The 15,663-nt window shown below is 36.8% G+C and overlaps 3 protein-coding genes across 3 annotated transcripts; 1 reads left to right on the top strand and 2 right to left on the bottom strand.

Annotated features, from left to right (window-relative positions):
- Positions 1-1,413: 1,413 nt before the first annotated feature.
- On the bottom strand, positions 1,414-5,757 carry LOC311282529 (olfactomedin-4-like). Its single transcript, XM_084396337.1, has 5 exons — positions 5,599-5,757; positions 5,332-5,454; positions 5,020-5,238; positions 3,082-3,232; positions 1,414-3,013 (listed from the first exon to the last, which is right to left on the bottom strand). The coding sequence occupies exons 1-5, from the start codon at positions 5,653-5,655 to the stop codon at positions 2,184-2,186; spliced, it is 1,380 nt and encodes a 459-aa protein (XP_084252463.1). The 5' UTR covers positions 5,656-5,757; the 3' UTR covers positions 1,414-2,183.
- A 2,358-nt stretch (positions 5,758-8,115) lies between these two features.
- Positions 8,116-10,655, bottom strand: LOC311282528 (olfactomedin-4-like). Its single transcript, XM_084396336.1, has 5 exons — positions 10,505-10,655; positions 10,223-10,345; positions 9,861-10,079; positions 9,169-9,322; positions 8,116-9,092 (listed from the first exon to the last, which is right to left on the bottom strand). Exons 1-5 carry the CDS (start codon positions 10,559-10,561, stop codon positions 8,254-8,256), a joined length of 1,392 nt encoding a protein of 463 aa, XP_084252462.1. The 5' UTR covers positions 10,562-10,655; the 3' UTR covers positions 8,116-8,253.
- A 2,591-nt stretch (positions 10,656-13,246) lies between these two features.
- Positions 13,247-15,566, top strand: LOC311282527 (olfactomedin-like). Its single transcript, XM_084396335.1, has 5 exons — positions 13,247-13,397; positions 13,759-13,917; positions 14,045-14,257; positions 14,413-14,545; positions 14,700-15,566. Exons 1-5 carry the CDS (start codon positions 13,365-13,367, stop codon positions 15,509-15,511), a joined length of 1,350 nt encoding a protein of 449 aa, XP_084252461.1. The 5' UTR covers positions 13,247-13,364; the 3' UTR covers positions 15,512-15,566.
- The last annotated feature ends 97 nt before the right edge of the window (positions 15,567-15,663 follow it).

Genomic DNA, 15,663 nt, shown 5'->3' with positions numbered 1-15,663 from the left:
TTCGGGCTGAGCCCGGCCGGACCCTATGGGGAGGCCTGGCCACCAGGCGCTCGCATACAAGCCCCAACCCCAGGCCTGGCTCCAGGGTGGGGCCCCGGCTGCGCCATGCCATGGTCCTTGCATTTGTTGACATCATAAAGGGTTTCTGAACCGCTCTTAGTCTGACCCGTCACCTGTTTGCCTTGGGAGACCCTACCAGGGGCATATAGCTCCTAGGGTCATTCGGGTACTCAAACCCCTCCACCACGGTAAGGTGGCAGTTCAAGGAGGGGAATTTTACTTTGTAACATGTTAAATAGGAACAATTTTACTTTGTAACATGTTAAATAGGAATATGATTCTTACACAAACTCATCGCTTTGCTTCAGAAGGCCTTTATTAACCCCCCGAAGCCATGTGGAGTTTGTTTAAGATGGATGGGTTCACTTTTTTGAGCTTCAAACTGTTGGTAGCAATTCACTGCCAATATCAAGCTTGGAAGAGCCAGGATATTTTTTAATATAACTCCGAATGTATTCGTCTGTAAGTCATATACACCTATGGCTTGAGGTTAAGTAAATCATGAGGTAATTTTCATTTTAAAGTGAACTACTCCTTTAAAAGATTCCCCCACCCCTATGATGAGAGATGTTGATGTAGTGGTTTAAAAGATACTGATTCTATTCTGTGTGTAGATGGAGCTTAACCAGCAACAGTTTAAAGATGATTTTTTTGGCGTTGTTGCTGGTTAAACTCCATCCACACATGGAATAAAATCAGCATCTTTTAAGCCACTACATCAACATCTCTCATCATAAGGGTGGGGGAACGGATTCCGACAGCTGAATTGTTTGCGGTCGGATTCTGTTCCCCCCATGTTTCTTACTCAAGAATTTTCAAACATTTATCAAACTGATGCTGTCGGATCCAGAAATTACTAGCATGCAACATCGTAGTTATGCTGTCAATTATTAAGTTCTTACTAAAAAAGTATGAATTACTTAACTGGTATGTTGTGAGTTTGGTGGGAGGTGGGAAGGATTTGCTTGCAGGTATGGAGTTCATTCTATGGAGTTCAGTTCACTGTAGTATTGTGTATCTATTATCATGGTAACAATGCCACTTCATTTTCACTTTGTGTTATTTTTGCATAGTTTTTTTAATGACTGTGGTACATTAGCTCCTACCAACTGACTAACTTTATTGTATTAACAAAAGCTTGTTTGGGACTGCTATTTAATATTTTCAATTTAAATAGACAGTATTATATATGTATTTAATAATATATACATTTAGAAATTATGTAAAATTGAGTTGTGGCTTAATAATCATAGGGAAATGTGAGTCCCATGGCCAAACCATTTGAGTAACCTGCTGAAAAATCCAATATGGATTCCATTCTGTTAGAAGATAGCAGACATAGAAAGAGGTGGATCGGTGACAACACAGTGGTTTATTGAACAGCAATCACAAACAGGTAAGTGATGATCACAGATGATGGTATATTGTGACTATATCAACAATATTTTGTGCTCTTGACTGCAATGACATATCTTTTACTATGTGGACTTTTTGGAATCATCGCATGCCTATAGACTAAACACATAATACGCATGTACATGCCATCATTGTTTTCACAGATTCACGTTTTTGAAGTTTACACAGAGATGATAATGGTATCGCTTTAATTAAAGCTTTTCGCTTTAATTAACTTGCACTTTGAAATCTATTTCAAAGTTTGCGTTCTCAGGCCACCACAACGCCATTGTCGTGTAAATGAACAGCATTAAAGGTTTTCGGTTTCAGTTGAAAACTAAGTTAATAACAATGAAAATGTAATAAATTAAAAACTTACTTAAGCTAGACTAAGACTTTCTTCTAGAGCTGCTGTACAGCCAAAACAATCTTTGTTGCATTAATTTCCTATTATCACTGTAAAGCTGCTTTAAACAATCTGTATTGTCAAAAGTGCTATATAAATGACATATTTGACAGTGATTTTGCTTTTGCGAGAGGGATGTTGTTGATGTCTGTTGTATTTTGTAAGGTACTTTCGTATTTTTGAATTTCCGAAAGGACAATAAACTAAACTTAACTTAAATGAAGGTGACTTGACTTGCCTTTGTTTCCTTTGCTGCCTTGTTTGTCTCCATTTGTTTCTATAGCGATTGATTACAAGTTCATTGTTCAAGTTCATTGGAGACTTACTGAAAGATGAGCTCGTAAGTTAGAATGTAGGCTTCACTGTAGACATACAGCAGATGATCTCTGGGATCATAGTTTAGAAACTGAATATTAGTCTGCATCTTCTTAATATTAATTTTCAAATCAAAGCGCTCTTCTTTTGTCCTGGTGTCATAAGAGTAAAAGATCTCTTCTATTTCTTTATCTAGGTAACGAGTAGCATAAAGCACACCGCACACCATGAAGGTGTTTGTGACAGTCCCTTTGTAAAGAGAAGTGGACCATGTTTGGTTCAAAACAGGAGGGTTACTAGTCTCAACTTTACTGATCACCACATTTCCAAAGTTGCTTGTGGTTGCGTATATAACATAGACGCCTGATTCATCTGTGGCAAAATCCAAATCTGTATAAGTGTATGTTGTGCCGAGGTGTGCGAAAGGAAACTTGTTGTTGAAACCTGCATCTTTAGGTAAAGCAACAGTACTGACAGAACGAGTCGTCATGTTAAACTGACAGACGGAGTATGTGTAGTAACAGTTATAGTAGAGCGCATTGCCGTACATGACCATGTTTGGCCCCTGAATTGTGTTTGTTGTGGGGTTGGAGCTTGATATATAGGTATCTGTTGGTCCTATACCTAATAAAAGAGTACTCAAGGTACTATACTGGCGGACAAAGTAGCCATATACATTACTACTTGACAGCACCACCAGCCAGTACTTGTTCTCGCCTCCTGGAGCCGGCTTTGCATCTCGACCCCAAGCACCATAAGTATAGGAGGTGCTGTAGACCGTGAGGGAATACGTTCTAGGTCCCGCCACACTGACCACACGGCCCAGACCACAGCGGGCTACAAACAGAAGAAAAACTGTGTAATGTACCACTGAAAAATTGGGACTATTGGGGACTTTAGCGTACCTGAGGAAACTGTAGGAGGTGCTGCTGTAGACTTGAGCTCTTCTTTGCACTGTTCCAAGTTCTTCTTGATGCGGCTCTCTCTATATTTCTTAATTACTTGCATTTTGTCAAACTTCTCCAACTCCACCATTGTGTTTTTCATATCTTCAAGCTACGAAAGGGTGAAAAATAAAAATTTGGGCAGTTAAAAAACAAGTTAGGAATTATTATTATTTTTATTTTTTTACAGCAAAAATGCCCCATCATCTATCATCTACATTTAATTAACATTAGTGTCAGATGTGCGTAGTGGAACATTTCCAGGTTTAAGGCAATTTATATTGACATATTTTTATTTAAAAAGTCATTTTCTTTTACATTGCTATCTGACCTCTATTTGAAGATCTACATCATGGTAACACTAAGGTTTAGTTTGTTAACATTAGTTAACATGAACTAACAATGAACAATACTTCTACAGCATTTATAATTCTTTGTAAATGTTAATATTTAGTAATAGATTATTAAAATCAAAAGCTGCATTTGTTAATATTAGTTAATGCACTGTGAACTAACATAAACAACGAATATATATATATATTTTTTTTTTTACTTAATAACATTAACAAAGATTAATAAATGCTTTAAAAATATATTGCTCATTGTTAGTTAATGTTAGATAATGCATTAACTAATGTTAACAAAACAGAATTTATTGTGACGTTTTACCTATATTATATAATATTTATGATGTTTTTATTTATTTATGAGATTGTTACTTTGAGGTTGTTGTGTTTTATGTTATGTATATTGACTTAAGTTGTATTTCTGTTATTTACATTTATAATTAAAACTACTTACATGATTTTTGTTTTCTATTTGTGATTATTATTTTAGTGCTTTTTCTTGGAAAGAAAATACTTTACATCATAGTTCGAATAACCCCCCAAAGGGACAGAAATATCAGTTTTGGGGGGGTCAGATAATTTTTCTGATATTGTGAAAAAATATAATTACAGTTACAATACAAGTCAACTCCTATTTTCACTGTAGGAACATTTTAATGTAAAGCGATTTCAGACACCCCTATTGTGGGCCGTACCATTTTTAACCACCGTGACTAGAAGCAACGGAGATAGAGAACGACTTCAACTTCTCAAGCAAGTGTCAACGTTAAATGACAAAACGCTAGTTTCATAAAGTATCATAAAATAAATGTTCATTTTAAATCAGCCTACTTCAGTGTGATATGTTACCATATTATCATGCTTAACACTAAGAATTTGAATAATTGTAATATGATGATCAGATGCAGATATCTAAATCAAAGAATATAGGCGGTTTGTGGGTGGATTATTTATTTTGAATAGTGGATTCGGGTGACTCAAAGTGCACCAGATTAATGAATTTATCTTTAAAATGTACAAAATTTTCTTTTTGCATGCCCCCGGACCCCCCTAGAGATACCAAGCTCCACCAACAAAAAAAACGTGGGAAACACATTAGGCTATATGATGATCTACAAAAAAATACACATTTACTTTGCTTATTATTAAAATACATTATTATGATTTTACCACCTCTGCCTCATTTTGAGCCAGGAAAAACCCTGAAATAGGCAATAGGCTTCTTGTAAAGGTATTACTTTTACTAGTAATTAGAATGGTATTTCAGTGCACTTAACTTAAGTTTTGGGAGTTGATCAAAACAGTTCTCTTTTGGATATATAATAACAATGAGATATTCTGTAGCCTACTGATTATCAGTTTGTCGCATGTTTAGACTATGTGTGTTGCACAACACATGTTGCACTTGGCGATCACGGTGGGGATTGATATGGTAGTGGACCATGATGGTCATAGAAGAAGTGAAGGAGCAGTACCCCCCAATTATGGTGGGGTAATTCGCACTCTGCTTTACATTGCAATGGAGTTGCACTTTTTTTGTACAGCAAGTTACCTGAGCTGCAGTCTGTACACCGAGACGCTGGTAATTTTGGGTGGTCCTGTTGAGTTTGTCGAGGAGGTCCTGAATCTCGACGATCTCTAACTCAATGATGCGTAGAGAAACGGCTCCATATAGATTCCTGTCATCCTCCTTTTCTAGCACGATCACGTTTTCCTCCAGCTGCTTGATGCGTTGTTGTAGACCCAGCACAAGTATGTCTAAGCCTGTCATCTGCAGATATTTACATTATTAATGACATTTTAATTTGATTTAAAACTCAATTTAATTAAATATAATAAGATGTCATTTAAATATCTTTTCTACCTTTTCTGAAGTGATGGTCTCAATGCATTGTAAAGCAGTGGTCTCTACTTTTGTTAGTTCGTTCGTAGGAAAAGGAGGATCTACATTTTTTAGATCGCACACACATTCTTTTCCTCTCACAGACTATGGTGACCAAATGACAGAAAAATACATAATAAAAGAATAAAAACACTTTCAAACAATAAATGCACTCTACAATATATTAGACACAGTACTTTGAGAAATAAGGTATCAATAGTAATTGTAAAGTGACTTTATTTTTCTTACCTGAGAGAAACTTAGATGAATAATAATCATCAAAATGAATAGATTTGACTGACTCATCTCTAAAGGAAATGAACATTAAAACCGCAGAATAAACAACTTTGTGTTGCAGCAGCAGAGTTTTAAAGACATATCATTATGGTGAAATATTAAAAGTGACAGAGACGTCTTCATGTCTGTGGGTGGAGGTCATTTGTTGCAACAGAGCCTACTTTTAATTTCCAACCTTTTCTTAACATCTAAATGTTACTGAAATGGTGAAGATTTGATGGCGAATTTCTCAGTTTCATACTTTATTGTCACTTAGATCTTTTATTTGTGTAAAGGAATAATGAAATGTGTTCGTTTAAAAATCATGTGAAAAATTACAAATGAAAAAGTAAGAGAGGATGTGTTGTCTTATCTCTGTAGACACATTTGGTAGGTCCATGAGCAAACTGCGATAATCTTTATTTAATCATGAATTGGCAAATGTTTTGCCTCACAAACTCACCACAATGTTGCTTTATACAATGTTTGCAACATCAAGTGTTTTTGTGCAAGTTTGAAGATAGACAAAAAAGGGTCTGCCATATTGGGTATGATGGTAGTTATATGTTTATAACTAAACTACCTAACCCTAAATTTAAATATTAATAATAAACATGACATAAATAGGCCTATTCAAAATCAGTGTTGGGTGTAACTCATTAAAAGTAACATGAGTAACGTAACCACATAACTTTTTCAAGTAACTAGTAAAGTAACGCATACATTTTTTCAATTTACAACAGTTCAGTTACTTTTTCATATAAGTAACGCTAGTTACTTTTTCCACATTTATTGACTGACAGTAGTGATGTAGTACTCGAGTCCGGTCTCGAGACCGATTTCTGCTTTCTCGGACTCGACTCGGACTTGTTCCTTCAAAGACTCGGTCTCGACTCGTACTCGACCCTTCAAAGACTCGGTCTTGACTCGGTCTCGACCCTTCAAAGACTCGGTCTTGACTCGGTCTCGACCCTTCAAAGACTCTGTCTTGACTCGGACTCGGCATAGGCGGTCTCGTCCCCATCACTAGTCCACTAGAACACATACAGTACCACTAGAACATTTTTATTTGCTCTGCATGTCCTAACTATGATTAAAAAAGTCAGGGTGGGCTTAACATGTTGATGACAGAGCAGCACTGTTGAAGCAGTTTGGAAAAATAGGCAGAAGATGATGCATGTGGTAGGGATTTTTTTAATGATAGTAAAAGCATAGTCCATATTAAGACGTTAAGACTGCTCCTCTAAACAATTCCCAATCTAGCTTAGTCTGTAGGCCTAACTGTTGATTATTAACTGGGGTGATATTAAATCATGAATATGAAAACTGACATGTTTTTATGGTCTTAGTCTTGACTCCTAAAGACTCGGTCTCGACTCGGACTTGCTTCCTGAAAGACTCGGTCTTGACTCGGACTTGCTTCCTGAAAGACTCGGACTTGCTTCCTGAAAGACTCTGTCTTGACTCGGACTTGCTTCCTGAAAGACTCGGTCTTGACTCGGACTTGCTTCCTGAAAGACTCTGTCTTGACTCGTACTTGCTTCCTGAAAGACTCGGTCTTGACTCTGACTTGCTTCCTGAAAGACTCGGTCTTGACTCGGACTTGCTTCCTGAAAGACTCGGTCTTGACTCGGACTCGACTGAATTTGAAAACCAACGGACTCGGTCTTGACTCGGACTCGACCCTTCAAAGACTCGGTCTTGTCCCCATCACTAACTGACAGCTCTCCTGCCCCCATGTTGAGAGAAATAAAGTGTTGCAAAACGTTTATAAAGCTGTATTAAATTACACAAATATACTTTTATGTATTTAATCTCACTTTATTAAGCAATGTCTTTGCTGCTGACCTTCAATGATCTAATTCATTCAACCATACTAATAAGCAAAAATGACTTTAGATTAGATTTAGAAATAAGAACGTTGAACTGTATCCTATTGTTCTTTAATCCAGAACAGCAGCAGCTGAAAGGTTTGTTTGAGCTGCTACAGGCGTAAATATGCATTTCAACCCTTCAGCCCGAGGCTTATTCATTTCACTTTTGGTGTGAAAGGGCCTTAACATTTGCCAAAAATAGAACTGTTTTTGTTGTTATTAAAAAAACAAAAAAGAAAGCCCAGCCCAGGTGGGAAAAAGTAACGCAAAAGTAATGTAAAGCATTCCTTTTCATAAAAAGTAACTAAGTAATGTTACTTGTTTGGGAGTAACGCAACATTGTTACTTTCCCAAACACTGTTCAAAATACACAATAGTATAATCCAAATCCAGCTGTTATTATTGTTATATAAAGTAATCGTAGACACCTCGAACTATCCTGCCTCAGGATTCAATTTGAAATATCAGCTTGGAAAGCAGATCAGTGTCACTTGATCACCTTCACTGGTAAGACAACTTTTAACAAAAAGTTGAACTGAAATAACAGCGCTGCATACACACAACAGAGGGCAGTGTCAGCACGCAATGGGTTATTACAGATTAATAAACCAACACAAATTTTTCACTCAAATTTTATTTCAACAACCAAAATGTGATACATAGCCTATTTAAATGATTTTCCCTTTACAGAACCACATGAAATGTGTAAAATCATTACATTTATTGGGAAATAAAAGACATGAAACAGTATAGTTCAGTGATCTTCCTGAAACATGGTTTCATATGTCAAAATGTAGGCATCACTGTAGACATACAACAAATTATCTCTGGGGTTATAATTCATATACTTAATATTAGTCTGCATCTTCTTAATGTGAATTTTCAAATCGTATCGCTCTTCGTTGGTTTTGGTGTCATAAGAGTAAAAGATCTCTTCTATTTCTTTATCTAGGTAACGAGTAGCATAAAGCACACCGCACACCATGAAGGTGTTTGTGACAGTCCTTTTGTGAAGAGAAGTGGACCATGTTTGGTTCAAAACAGGAGGGTTACTAGTCTCAACTTTACTGATCATCACATTTCCAAAGTTGCTTGTGGTTGCGTATATAACATAGACGCCTGATTCATCTGTGGCAAAATCCATATCTGTATAGCTGTATGTTGTGCCGAGGTGTGCGAAAGGAAACTTGTTGTTGAAACCTGCATCATTAGGTAAAGCAACAGTACTGACAGAACGAGTCGTCATGTTGAACTGACAGACGGAGTATGTGTTGTAACAGTTATAATAGAGCGCATTGCCGTACATGACCATGTTTGGCCCCTGAATTGTGTTTGTTGTGGGGTTGGAGCTTGATATATAGGTATCTGTTGGTCCTATACCCAATGTAATAGTACTCATACTACTATACTGGCGGATAAAGTTGCCATGTACATTACTACTTGACAGAACCACGAGCCAGTACTTGTTCTCGTCTCCTGGAGCCGGCTTTGCATCTCGACCCCAAGCACCGAAAGTGTAGGATGTTCCATACACAGTGAGGGAATATGTTCTAGGTCCTGAAACATTGACCATGCGGCCCAGACCACAGTGACCTAAAAATAAAGCAAATATGTAAGTCTAATACTTTAACACAGGGGTGTAGCTGTGGCTACGTAAGTTTATACATGCCTGGGGAAAGTGTAGGAGCTGGTGTTGTACTATTGAGCACATCTTTGCACCAGTCCAGGTCCCTCTTAACACGCTGGTTCTCTCGCTCTTTCACCATCACCTGTGTGTGGTCAAACTTCTCCAGCTCCACCATCGTTTCCTCCATATCCTGAAGCTGTAGGAATGAAGGTTTAAATAAGAATAAGCAAAATGCACATAATTCACGAAATGTCCCAGTGAAATAGCATTGAGGAATTGTGGACCTGAAAAGTAAAAAATAAATAAATAAATAGATTACTTAAAAATCTATTTAAGATCTATTTGATTAATTAATATTAATATTTTTTCTATTGGTCTGACATAAATTTGTGCATAATGCAAAACACTGCAGAAAAGAATAAAAAATAAAAACAAATGAATTAAATATTTAAAAGTAATTTAAATACACTGTATTTAAATGCTTGATTTAAATCAAATGTTTACATTTTTTTTAAATAAACATTTAATTATTTTAAACATTTCATTTAATGTTATACATTTTGAAAATTATCATGTTCTGCGACACCTAATATGACTACGAAACAATATGTTTGATATTTTGATCTTTTTTGTACACGTACTGAAAATGATCAGCTTTGATTAGGAATTAATTTGACTCTTAGAAATAAACACATTGCTTAGAATTGTAATAGAAATGTAAAAGATAAACTCACCTCTGCTGCAGTCTCTCCACTGAGCAGCTGGTAATTGTTGGTGGTCCTGTTGAGTTTATCCAGAAGTTCTTGAATCTCCGCTAACTCTAATTCAATAATGCGTAGAGACACGGATGCATACAGATTTCCATTGTCTTCTTTTTCCAGCATGGACACATTGTCCAGAAGCTGCCAGATACGATGTTGTAGACCCAACACAAGCCTGTCAATCTCTGTCATCTGCACACATTTGAACAGAACACAATTTTGCTTTAATAACAGATTGTATAGAATTATATGGCAAACTGTAAAATTAGTTTTTAACTTACATGACTGATTTGCAATCATAAAAATCACAATACTATGTTTTGATATTTTTATACCTTTTCTGAAGTGATGTTCCCTATGCATTTTGAAGACGTGAACTCAACGTTCTTGAGTTTATTCTCAGGAAAAGCAGGATCAGAATTTTGCAGCTCACACACACAGTCCTTCCCTCTCGTTGACTGTGGAGACGGAATAACAGGGTTATTACATAACATAATTAACTCCAACATACAAGCAAAATTACACCTAAACTAAATTTGCTAAACACTTTTTTGAAAAATAGTGTCAGAAACAATGTAAAAAAGAATAATGTTAATAAAAGGACAGTTACATTTTACCTGTGATAAAATTAGAGGAATGATGACCATCAAAATGAACATGTTTGACTGACTCATGTTTGAGTTGGGAATGACTGGGATCCAGTAGCCTTGAGAATAAAAAGACAGAAGCAGAGATTTAAAGCCACAAACCCAGGATTGGTCAGTAAGTCAACAGTGCTGACATGAGAAAAATTATGAAATAAGGAAGTTCATCACCTGATCCTGCAAATACTTTGAGATTGCAAAAGGGTTTGCAAAGGGTTTTATATACTGTATATATAAAAAGCTATTTCAAAGCTCAGTTTGAATATTATATATACTGCTAATAATAATAATAATAATAATACACATTATGAAGACTTCAGATGCAAAAGCCTCTAAGTCCGTCTAACGTTTTTCTTTAATATGAACATTTTTATCAGGCTCCTATATAGGTTTGCTGTATACCTTGTACACTGAAAAAAAATGATTTATTGACTTAGTAGAATTTACTAAAAAAAAAAATGTTAATTGGTTCCACACTAAAGTTCAACTAAGTTCAACTTGATGCATTTGTTTAAATGTAGCTAAAATCAATTGCGTGGAACCACTTACGATAAAAACATTTAGAAAATTCAATGAATTTACTGAAATCATTGAATTTACTAAAAAAAATTATCAAAAGTGGTTCCACGCAATTGATTTTAGCTACATTTAAACAAATGCATCAAGTTGAACTTAGTTCAACGTAATGCATTTGTTTAAATGTAGCTAAAATCAATTATGTGGATCCAATTAACATAATTTCTTTTAGTAAATTCAACTAGTCAATGAATCATTTTTTTCAGTAGGTTTCAATCTAAGTACCGACATTTCTGAATGGGCTGAGGCTGGGATTTAGTGAGTTTGAAGTGAAAGTGTTTGATGAATGTATATTATGTGTTGAGAGCATTCACTCAATATTATTATCTCATTTTTGACATGGGTGGCTTTTAGAGGCTTTTGCATCGGAGGTCTTCATATATATATATATACACTCACCTAAAGGATTATTTGGAACACCTGTTCAATTTCTCATTAATGCAATTATCTAATCAACCAATCACATGGCAGTTGCTTCAATGCATTTAGGGGTGTGGTCCTGGTCAAGACAATCTCCTGAACTCCAAACTGAATGTCAGAATGGGAAAGAAAGGTGATTTAAGCAATTTTGAGCGTGGCATGGTTGTTGGTGCCAGACGGGCCGGTCTGAGTATTTCACAATCTGCTCAGTTACTGGGATTTTCACGCACAACCATTTCTAGGGTTTACAAAGAATGGTGTGAAAAGGGAAAAACATCCAGTATGCGGCAGCCCTGTGGGCGAAAATGCCTTGTTGATGCTAGAGGTCAGAGGAGAATGGGCCGACTGATTCAAGCTGATAGAAGAGCAACTTTGACTGAAATAACCACTCGTTACAACCGAGGTATGCAGCAAAGCATTTGTGAAGCCACAACACGCACAACCTTGAGGCGGATGGGCTACAACAGCAGAAGACCCCACCGGGTACCACTCATCTCCACTACAAATAGGAAAAAGAGGCTACAATTTGCACGAGCTCACCAAAATTGGACAGTTGAAGACTGTGATGAAGATGTTGCCTGGTCTGATGAGTCTCGATTTCTGTTGAGACATTCAGATGGTAGAGTCAGAATTTGGCGTAAACAGAATGAGAACATGGATCCATCATGCCTTGTTACCACTGTGCAGGCTGGTGGTGGTGGTGTAATGGTGTGGGGGATGTTTTCTTGGCACACTTTAGGCCCCTTAGTGCCAATTGGGCATCGTTTAAATGCCACGGCCTACCTGAGCATTGTTTCTGACCATGTCCATCCCTTTATGATCACCATGTACCCATCCTCTGATGGCTACTTCCAGCAGGATAATGCACCATGTCACAAAGCTCGAATCGTTTCAAATTGGTTTCTTGAACATGACAATGAGTTCACTGTACTAAAATGGCCCCCACAGTCACCAGATCTCAACCCAATAGAGCATCTTTGGGATGTGGTGGAACGGGAGCTTCGTGCCCTGGATGTGCATCCCACAAATCTCCATCAACTGCAAGATGCTATCCTATCAATATGGGCCAACATTTCTAAAGAATGCTTTCAGCACCTTGTTGAATCAATGCCACGTAGAATTAAGGCAGTTCTGAAGGCGAAAGGGGGTCAAACACAGTATTAGTATGGTGTTCCTAATAATCCTTTAGGTGAGTGTATGTATATATATATAATTATTATTATTATCAGTATATATAATATTCAAATTGAGCTTTGAAATAGCTTTTTTCTTGTGTTAAATTGCTTGATTTAGGAATATAAGAATTAAGTATATACACAAAATTAATCCTAATATCAACAATACTGACTGTAAGCAGAATACCAGATTTAGCTGGCATGAGAATAAAAAGTTAAAAACTCTTCATTAATTCCTGTTTTTCTTGAAATCTTCATAATTTAAAATACATGTATTTACAGTTCTTGTAATATTGTACTGACATAAGAAAAAAGTTTAAAACAAAAACTAAGAGACTGTGTTTCTGTAATTTTTGTCATTTCAATATCATGCAGTACTGAAACCAGCTTTCAGCCTTCATCATATAATAAAAGTGCAGATCTTTGCATAAAATTTATGATGAACTGGGGCTGAAAATTTTTTGGGGGGGAACTTGTGGTAGAATTTCCCCACATTTCTCAACTAAATTTCTTCCTGAATTTCTTAAATGAGCCATATGTGCAATTTTCACATCCCCTTCAACAGACCACCAAAACTGCTAATTGGCATAACTAAAATTGCGTCATAGTGTTTTAGTGGTGGTTTAAAGCAGATCTTTAGTCTTTCAGCCCATTCAGTCGACATGTTCATCTACCTGCTGCTCCTCACAGTCATCGTAAGTTTTCTCTTTGTGTCTTGAATTAGCTCACAGGTTTCTACAATTCTTACATCTCTGAAAAATAAGAAAATATGAGAGAACTTTAAGAATTCAGATGCAAAAGCCTCTAAGTGCCATCTGAAATTTTCTTCTAGAATGATCTTTTTAATCAAGCTCGTATATTTAGGTTCAACAATTCCACTTAAATGGCAATGCAAATGACCTATTAATTGTCATTTAAGTGAAATTACTGAACTTAAATATACAAGCTTTATAAAAATGGTCATTGTAGAAGAAAATTTCAGATGGCACTTAGAGGTTTTTGCATCTGAACTCTTCACTTGTGTATGTATGACATCTGATTGTATTTGTACATAAGGCGACTGTCGAGGCTCAGAGAGTTCCAGGTCAACAGAAGACCGATTCATGTTTGTGTAAAATAAACAGCTCCATCTGGACTTTTCCCGCTGTACGGTTTGTGGAAGTCACAAAACAGGTCCAGAACTGTGAGGAGAACCTGAATGAATTTGAGGAAAAGGTAAGGTATCAGTTAAGCTTCTTTATAACTAAATGGACGCTGCAATGATTTTTAGACGTTTTTCATTACAAGTGAGAAGAATCTTGAACTTAGGCAATATCAATTAACTATCTGAGGTGACTTCCAGTTGAATAACACAGATGCAGAACTGCCGTTAATGAGAGCCACTCTTCAGAACATCACAGCCCGTCTGAAAGTATTTAATTACCTTCACACAAGCGGACTGTACAACGCTCTCCCCCTGCGACAGCTAATCCAAGAACTTGAGGAAATCCATCAATCTGTTAATGAATCACACTTGCAGAACCCCAACAAGGAGACACATAACTTGTTAAATGAGGTAGACATTGCAACACATAAACATTTCTAAACTCTTTTCTCTTGTGATCAGTGTTTTAAATCAATCTCAAGTTAAAGGTGATGATATAACTATTTAAACAATACATAATAGTAAATGAGACAACAGTTTAATGATACCATCTGTGTTGTTCTCAGTTAAATGAGGCAAAAAATGATATTCAGAGGATGTACAAAGATGATTTCTTCAACCTGGAGACCATGAAGAAGAGGCTACGTGACCTCAACAACCGAGCACAGACTTGCAAGACCATACCAAACAATTTCAGAAGTGAGTACATTGCTATTTGTGAAATTTTTTTTCTGAAGGAATAGGATACAGAAACATAATTGCTTTCAAATGGCATTTTCTGAATTACTAAGGTCCAAAAAGGTTCTAACAAATTAAGAAAAAGCTTGAACTGTGTTACTACAATTACTTCCAGGCACTTGTCATCAGCGCATCATGACCAGAATAAGTTCTCCAAGTGTCACCAAGCTCAACTCCATCAGCAAATCTTATGTTTCTGGTGCTTGGGGCCGTGATGCCCTACTAACCAATCAGGAACGTTATTGGGAACACTGTCTGGTGAGTGGACACAAGCATGGGCACACAATCAGGGTGTACAACTCGCATGAAGACTTCATGGCCAATAGGAACTACAAAGATGAACAGATAGCACCATCCTACAGTGACAAAAATGCTGTTCAGGGCTCTGGCACTATACTGTACGACAATACTGTATATTACCAATGCTACAGCACTGCTGAAATCTGCAGCTTCAACATTACGACAAAAACAACCAAACGTATGAAACTGGATGATGCCGGAATCAACAACAAGTTCCCTTTCTGCTACTACAGCTGCCGTGACTGGACAGACATCGACCTGGAGGCTGACCAAGACGCCGTGTGGGTGATATACGCCACCGAGGAGAACCACGGCAACATTGTTGTGAGTCGCTTAGACCCGCAGGAGCTCAATATCACCCACACCTGGAAGACACATCTCTTTAAGAGGTCCGTCACCAGCACGTTTATGGTGTGCGGGGTCCTGTACGCTACACGCTATGTTAATACTTACCAAGAAGAGGTGTTTTATGCCTTTGATACAACCACTGGCAAAGAGATAAACACTCTATCTTTGGCTTTTGAGAAGGTTTCTGCTGGAATAGCAAATCTGAACTTCAATCCTGTTGATGGGAAACTCTACTTGTACAATGATGCCTATCTTTTAGCATATGATACCTTCTTCTGAAGGCATTTCAAATGCATTTACCCAATAAAAAGTGTGTTGTGTTTTAAATTCAAAACTTCTGAGTCTTTTTTTATTATTTTTTTTTAAGACTTTTACTTCTGGCAACCAAGAGAGCAACTCTTAAAAAACATGACATTCAAAAACAATAGTTA

This window comes from Rutilus rutilus (assembly GCF_951802725.1).
Source record: "Rutilus rutilus genome assembly, chromosome: 23".
Classification (NCBI taxonomy): Eukaryota; Metazoa; Chordata; class Actinopteri; order Cypriniformes; family Leuciscidae; genus Rutilus; species Rutilus rutilus.
The sequence above is the reverse complement of the archived record's forward strand: the minus strand, read 5'-3'. Positions and strand labels throughout refer to the sequence as shown.

Bases quoted from the DNA above. Each gene is read 5' to 3' on its own strand.
- LOC311282527 (XM_084396335.1), top strand. From the start codon at position 13,365: ATGTTCATCTACCTGCTGCTCCTCACAGTCATC. The intron at 13,398-13,758 runs GTAAGTTTTCTC...TTTGTACATAAG, and splicing joins TGCTGCTCCTCACAGTCATC to GCGACTGTCGAGGCTCAGAG. The intron at 14,258-14,412 runs GTAGACATTGCA...TGTTGTTCTCAG, and splicing joins CACATAACTTGTTAAATGAG to TTAAATGAGGCAAAAAATGA.
- LOC311282528 (XM_084396336.1), bottom strand. From the start codon at position 10,561: ATGAGTCAGTCAAACATGTTCATTTTGATGGTCATCATTCCTCTAATT. The intron at 10,346-10,504 runs GTAAAATGTAAC...CCGTCTCCACAG, and splicing joins TTCCTCTAATTTTATCACAG to TCAACGAGAGGGAAGGACTG. The intron at 9,323-9,860 runs GTGAGTTTATCT...TCATTCCTACAG, and splicing joins GTGGAGAGACTGCAGCAGAG to CTTCAGGATATGGAGGAAAC.
- LOC311282529 (XM_084396337.1), bottom strand. From the start codon at position 5,655: ATGAGTCAGTCAAATCTATTCATTTTGATGATTATTATTCATCTAAGT. The intron at 5,455-5,598 runs GTAAGAAAAATA...TGGTCACCATAG, and splicing joins TTCATCTAAGTTTCTCTCAG to TCTGTGAGAGGAAAAGAATG. The intron at 3,233-5,019 runs GTAACTTGCTGT...ACCCTTTCGTAG, and splicing joins GTGTACAGACTGCAGCTCAG to CTTGAAGATATGAAAAACAC.